This window comes from Thalia democratica, chromosome 8 (assembly GCF_965202585.1).
Source record: "Thalia democratica chromosome 8, ktThaDemo2.hap1.1, whole genome shotgun sequence".
NCBI lineage: Eukaryota > Metazoa > Chordata > Thaliacea > Salpida > Salpidae > Thalia > Thalia democratica.
Genome location: NC_139172.1, coordinates 48,487,371 through 48,495,176, shown reverse-complemented (window position 1 = coordinate 48,495,176; position 7,806 = coordinate 48,487,371). Strand labels below are relative to the sequence as shown.

The 7,806-nt window shown below is 27.8% G+C and overlaps 1 protein-coding gene across 1 annotated transcript; it reads right to left on the bottom strand.

The window, feature by feature from the left end:
• Positions 1 to 5,518: 5,518 nt before the first annotated feature.
• On the bottom strand, positions 5,519 to 7,555 carry LOC145843282 (cullin-3-like). Its single transcript, XM_082950746.1, has one exon. The coding sequence runs from the start codon at positions 7,553 to 7,555 to the stop codon at positions 5,519 to 5,521; it is 2,037 nt and encodes a 678-aa protein (XP_082806872.1).
• Positions 7,556 to 7,806: the final 251 nt, after the last annotated feature.

Below are 7,806 nucleotides of genomic sequence, written 5' to 3'. Positions count from 1 at the left end.
ATTTTATCGTAAATTATAATGGATAAATACATCAAACTGAACAGATATTTGCATCTTAAATATAATGAAGAATTTAAACATTCAAAAAACATTATCTTTTAGAATATTTAATCTAAATAAGTTATTAGCCTGTTAAGGCTGTACAAACTACAATGGATTGATGTTAATCAAGAACTGAAATTGTAAAACTTGTTACAGAATTACTATCAACAAGTACTTCTGGTTATTTATTTAAAACATCTTTGAAGCCTAAATTAACTTAATCAAACTAACGATATTTTAAATTTTTGTACTAGTTTTTCACTACAAATTTTATAAATTACTTATTAAATTTAAATCATGTTTTAATAAAACTAAACAAATTATTTTTACTTTTTTAACTTGTCCAAAAAAGAAAACCACATTAGAAAATTTTGTTATAAGTTTATGTACCTATTTCTGTGTACTAAAATGAAAAAAGAATGTTTAAGAATTGAATAAAAGTGTAACTGTTTACTTTTTTAAAATAAAAAGTTTAAACAAACAGGTTTTTAACATAAACATTATTTAAAAAATGATGTAAATAAAGTGTCAATAGAATAAATAAATTGAACAAATAAAGTGTCAATAAAAAAGATGTCAATATTATAACAATAGCTAAATACTAGAAAAATGTTTTTTTTTGTTCAACTGTGTTTGAAGTGTTTTAACTTTTAAGCAACTATATTAAAGACTTTTGAAATTTCCTTAAACTACATCATGTTCAACGACATTACTAATTACTCTTAAATAGTTCTCTTAAATATCAAACAAATGATAAGTGTCAATTTTTTCTTCGATATGTATTTGTTTTTGGATATTTTAAACTAGTTGTAAAATAATTTGTAAACAGTCTAAATTTCTAGTAAAATGTTTTTGTTCTAAGTTTGCTTAAAAGACAATTTTTGTAGCTTAATTAGTAATTGTATTAGTTCATAAGCTTTTTTAATATTTATGAATGTTTTAAATGAAATAAAAATATATTATAACTAACTTAATTTTTTTAGCTTTTAAACCTCATCAAAAATTATTCATTTATTCTAAACATAAAACTTTTAAAGTTGTTTGCATTAAAAAAAAACTTTTTTAATAACAAGTGCTGCGTGTAAAATTTTTCCCGTCAATAAAACATTATTTGAGTTGAAAGAAATCTTTGTTAAGAAAATTTCTAAAACTCATGCTTATATGCATATTTTGTACGTTTTATTGTGCATAATTAACTAATTTCGATTAAATAATTGATAACGAAGTATGAATATATATTTAATAGTTTATGGATGTTTGATATATAACTCAAATAGCTATTTTGTTTACTGTCTGTAAATGTTTGAAATTTAGAAGAAACAACAACAAAATACGGTAGTTCAATTACAAGCAATTTTATTTTGTTCTAAAAATGAGTGTATGTATGTTTAAGTGAGCATTGTTTTTTAGTTCGTAATTGATAGTTTAAACGTGCTCTAAATTTTAATGACTTCGTTTTTTGCGTTATAAAGTTAAAATTAAAGTTTCAAAACTTTTAAGTATTATACAATTAATAATACGAGCTCCTTAAATTTTTTAATTTATTAAAAATTTAGTAATTAGTTAAATTAATAAAATTGATACCTGTTTGTATTATAGAAAGCTAGAACAAATTCTATAACATGACTAATTCTCGAGTACTTAAATAATATATCTTATTAGTAACTAGTCTTTTACATGATTGTCACTTAAAAAAAAAAAATGTCTGAGTTGTATCAAACCAGCCTAAGTTCATTAAAAGTTTAAAAATCTAGTAAATCGTTGTAAATTAAGCTCAAGTACCTAGTAAAAATATCATCATCATTAAAAAGTACACAAAGTGTAAAAAAACAAGAAAAAACTACAATTAGTAAACTACACTACAGTCATAAAAACTATTCAGGGAATTCTAAGATTTATTTAAAGTGTTTGAAATAAAAGTTTCACACACATCTGAGTTTTCAAGCTTTTAAAATAGCCTGTTTGTGTAACAACCCAGTTAAAACAAACTTCACAACATAAAGAAATAACGAAAATTATTAACAGTAAACAAATTACATGCCAAAAAAATATAAGTCAGCTGGAATGGACAATTAACTTTCTTAAACATTTTTAACAAAAGTATAAAACTTAATTGAGTCATTAGCGAAGAGAAAAACCTCTTTTTTATTAAGCATTACAGCAATTCTTTATCTGCAATAAGAATTTAAAAATATTAATTGTAAAATAAAAGACGAGCTACAAAAAAAAACGTTAGTTAGGAGTTATTGCGAGAAACGATAAAAAAACAAATCACCAAAGTCAGTTCCAACAAAGCACATGATTATCTTCAGTAACTACAGAATTATCAGAAAAAAGTTTTTAAGGTAGCAAAATTTATTATTAATAATGAGATACCGTTTATAATTGAAAACTTTTTTAAAGAATTTTTGTTGGCAGTAATAAAAAACTTTTGTTTATTTATTCAATGACAACAAAAAGTCCTATTTAGGAAATGCATTAAGGTTATAAGGTCGCATAAATCAAATTATGACTTAAATTAATATTTTAAGATAAGAGCACTGATAGAAAAACTTATGCTCATCTGAGAATTTTTATTAGAGATGTTTTTTTTTAACTTTGACACTTTAGTATAATTTCTTGGTTTAGTTAAAACACGAAGCACTACAATCGGTGAAATTTTACAAGTAAAGGTGCAATGAACCAAAAGTTTTTAGAAGTACAATTCCTTCTTTTATTTTTAGTATAAAGTTTGATTAAAGTTTAAAAAGTGTCTTTTTAAGTATATCAATATTAAAAAACACTGTTAAGCTACTTTAGTATATTTTTAATAAAGAAATGTTTATTTGCTAAATTTTTCGTGTCAAGTTAAAACTCACTACTTTACATGTAAAAATTGTTTGAAACTCCAGGCTTTTTCAAAAATTCTTAAATTCAAGTTTTTTTCAAAAATTTTTAAGCATAAATTTTCAAGTTCAAAGCTTGAACTTGATATATTATAACATATATTATAACTGAAACTAACACTTTGGGTTGAGCAAAACTTACATCATAAGTTTAATTTGCCACTCTTTTAAGTCAAAAAGCCAGCCTGAATTAACAAAAATATTCCTGATGTTTTTGTAGACAAAAAACAATTCTAGCCTAAAACTTATAAAATGACTTAGTTAGCCTGAGATTTGAAGTCTTCAAATAGCGATAGTCTGAGTGTGTGTCAATGTTTATAAACTATCCCTAAGTCTAGTTTATATTAAATAGATAGCTCCAAAAAACAGCAAATGTGTGTATTGATATGCAAAGCATAAAAAATGACTTAGTTTGACAAAATCAATGTTTGAAAAATAAAAATGTATACATAACAAAAACTATATTAGTTTATGTCATATGTATTGTTTTAATTGTGTCTGTACAAATTTAGATATTACATGTAGAAAAAACAAACTTAAAAAATTATGCATAAACTAAACTTAAACTAACTAAAGAATTTTATAAAAAGTGGTTTAAAATATGAGCATTTTTTTAAGTTGGTGTGCATATAAATTAGTTCAAGTGCAAAGAAACCTTCTAAAAAAATAAAATGTGTTAAAACAAAACTTAAATAAACCTTTTTTTCTTATTACTATGTTATTTTAAATGTTTTTACACTAAAACATTACATTTACAAATAAAAAATATATAAAAGAAACTTAGGTATAAAAAATATTGGAAAGAATATCTAAGCGATAAAGAAATGACACTTTAGTTAACTACTGTGCATTACTTTTGTACAAAATTGAAAACATTTGCATTTAGTTTATTTGATAAATAGGTATAATATAACTAACATATTAAATTCAAGCACTCCTTTTTCAGATAATTACTTGCTGTTGTAAAATAGAAGTTATTATGAAACTCAGAAAAATATCCTGTTAGAATGCTAATCTGTCTTTTTTACAATTTTAAATTAAAGTAGCAACTTCTTCTATTTATTTTTAAATGTTATACAGAAACTTAAAACCAAACTACAAAATTCAATCGAATTACCGAAAAAAAAATTTACTTGAAATATATATTTTTGCTCAGCGGGCCACTTTTACATGCTCGCGGGCCACAAAATTTTCTTTCGCGGGCCGCATTCCATTGAAAAAAATAACGTGCTCGCGGGCCGCAGATTTACCCTTCGCGGGCCATAATTGGCCCGCGGGCCGCAGTTTGCCGACCCCTGTTCTAGAACATACAAAATGGTCTTTTTTGTCACAGTGAAAAACCAGGGATAGGATATTATATCAATTTTTTTAAACAGAAATATCGCTTGTCAAAACCTAAAAAAATATTTATGTTTCACATGATAGATTTGTCTGTAAATTTGTATATAGATTCCTTGTCATTTTTACTAAATTATTATAAAAAAAATTATGTTGGTTCTACGGTTGCGAACTGAGAAAATTAACCCTGAAGAATACCCTTAATTGCCAGAAAATCATCAATGAATTTTCGGCGAGAATAGAAGATTTTTTAAATGAGAAATAATATACTTTAACATTTAAATATTCAAAGAATTTTGACTTTTTTCAATTAACATTAAACCAAAGAATAGAAAAAACTTAAAAAAAAGTATTTGTATAAAAGCTTATAAGGCGTTTTTTAACAGTAGATGTAGACCTTAATTTTGACAAAAATTTAAGCATTTTTCAAGGCTTTTTTAAAATTAAAAAAAAAGCAAACTTTAGCTACATTTAAGCTTACATAACTTTTAGTATACTTTAAGCAGAACAGAAACAAACCCAGTTTTTAAAAGACGAAACCCTGCTCTAAACAATTAAATAAAAATCATGCTTTATCTGTTTAGTCGCGAAAATAGTCAATGGCTACTTGCCAGCCCACTGTGTAAAGGCATAATTAACACCTACAATATTTTTTTGTTTATGCATCGTAAAGTATAATAAGAATCATTTTAGATTACTGAAACTAACAATATTTTAAAATATATTTAGCCTTATTTCAAAAAATGTAAAGAACTATTTAAAAAAAATTTGAGTATAAATTTAAAAGGAGTTCAAATTCATGTAGTTTTGTTCAACAAAAGATACTTTAAATTATTACAATAATTATTCTCATCTACATATAAGTACTATATTATAAATAAGCAGTTTAAATCTGATTAATGTAAGTTTAAAAAAATACACAAAACATTTTAGTAATATAAACTAATTTATTTGCACCTAAAAAACTTAGACATAAGAACAAGAAACGAGTTTCAAAAAAATAAAAAAAGCACGTTTCAAAATCAAAATCTGCCTTTAAAAAGTTTAACATAGTCTTTAACAAAGCTTTAAGTAAAAGTGCTGCTAAATTTTTCAAATTATTTTACTTATATAAAGATGTTTTTTATTTTAGGAATTTTCATTTAACAAAATGTAATCAAAAACTAGAACATATATCACTATTTATAAATACTATGAACATGTATATTTTTAAATTTTTTAACGTATAACTAAAAACGCTGTTTCCGCCAAATTTAAGCTTTCGGAAGCATTTGGACGTAGATCCTGTCGGACTCATGATCCAAACCTTGGTTGACCGTGAAGCTGTCAGTGGGTGAGTAAGTATTACCAGAAGGATTCTTCAAAAGAATTTTGGATTTCTCGCATGTTAGAGAACGAAGTACTTCCGTTAAATCGTTTTCCGACAAATTAGTTTCGTTTAACATCTCTTCGAAAGTAAATTGATTTCTCTGATTAAAAAGCTCAATAACTGGTATCTGGTAGTATGAGTACAATTGCAGAGTGTATGTCTTGACTGATAAGTCTAAACTTACTTCGGCTAAAAAGTTCTTGTTCAAAACTCTCAAAGTCTTGTACGTGTTCTCCTCCGCTCTATGATGGTAGAAATTTTGAAATCTTTCAAAGCTGTCTCTTACAACCGCAGGTATAAGATTTGCGTCAAGCCTTTTATAAGCGGGCCATGTGCGAGCGCTCACTACTCTGAAAGTCGAATTAACATCTCTGCAAGGATTTCCTTCTTTCCTGAAGGCTTTGTTCAACTTTCTGGACGCCTCGAAGTCTTTTATTATCTTGATCGGTTCTTTTGAGTCGTACGGGTGGCCGAATTCTTTCAACCAATCAACAAGAATTTTGTCATTAGCCATGTATGGAGATTTGGGCCTCACGAGTCTTTTGCACAAATACTTTTTAAACGCTGCGTTGAAATCAGGTTTTACTTCTTCGGTTATTTTTCTGTAAATGGTCGTGAAGTGATTTAAAACTGTTTCCATCTCATTTTGTTTCTGACCTGAGTAAAATTTAATTTTTTTCATGTCAATATAAATGCACAAGTGTTCACAGACTTTTTTGTTGGTGACAATTTTATTAAAGGTGCCGTCGACCACAAGCTTATACTCATGGTTGTCGGAAAAGGAGTTGGTCACAAGTCTATTACAAGTGTTCTTCAGCTCAAACAATCCGATGACTTTCTTCGCGGCTTGTGATGGTATAGCCGTTTCTTCCAACAATTTTTCACCTGCTGCTAGTTCATAACTTGCCAAACAGTCTTGCATGATTTTATGTCCACCTTTGACTCTTTTGAAAGTTTTGTACACACTCTTAAGCTGTTCTTCCGATTTTTCTTCGAACATTCTCGGAACTCCGCCGCATCCTACGCGATAAGCTATTGCTTGCAATTTGTCAGAAATGAGAATTTTCTGTAACACGCTTCTGGTCTTATCAGTAGTTTTTTCATTACCGTACGAACCAGTGCGTGCTTTTTCGTTTGCAATTAAAGTTTCGACCGCGACAACGTACTCGTGTGACGACATGTCAACAATGTTTTTTTCTGCGACCCTTAAGTAGTATTCTTCTGCTTGGTCTAAGAAATTTATTTCGAAAACTTCTTCGTAACACTCCATCTCGACTAGCATGTCACAAAGAGTCTTTATTTCGTCGCAATTAACTTCCATGCCAGCTCTGTGATTGTCAGTAGTTTGACTAAGAATTGTCTTCAACCTTTCTTTGATATCTATATTCAAAACGATTTCTTTTTTGAACCCTTTCAAGCCAATCTTTTTAATTCCGTCTTTTGGCACTTCGTCTTCTGGAACATCTTCAATCCAAAGCTCAAGATGCTTGAAAAGCTCTGAGAAATTATCAATTGTTGTTTTGTAGGTGTTCCAGTTAAAAGCAAGTGCTTGGAGCAAACTCTCATCTTGAACCGGTAGGAGCTTTGGCAAAACGTTTTCCACAAGATGTTTATGAACTTCTTCCACAAACATGTTGTACATCTCTTCAGCGTGTTGGTGGTGTGTGCAGTCGTACGAATTGTACCACATGTTTGTATCACCGTCGGTAAACTCGTTGTCTTCGAAATTTACCTTCAAATGATGTCTCGTTCCCAATCTCAAGTTGTTCATACAATCTTCGTGCCTGAAATCTTTGTACTTATTGAGTTCAGGATGCCAGTACTCAATGTTAAACTTTTTCAGGTCGCCTTCAACGAAAATAATTTCACCGAGCCTGTTGTCATCACAACTCTTGTATTTATCGACAATTTGGTCTGCCATTTTTATTTACAACTAAACTTTCTACAAAAAATCAAAAAGAGTTAGAAAAAAGTTTTAAGTTTCTACTAATTCATGTACATTTAACTTAATTTTATTTTAATTTTATCAAAGAAATATTCTGTACCAGAAAAAAATGCTAGAATGAATGCTGAACTAGTTATTGTTAGGTTAGGCGTAGTTTTTGGATAATTTGATTAGTTAATTTATATTTATCAAAATAGAAATTACAAACTAAGCTTGGGGTATACTAG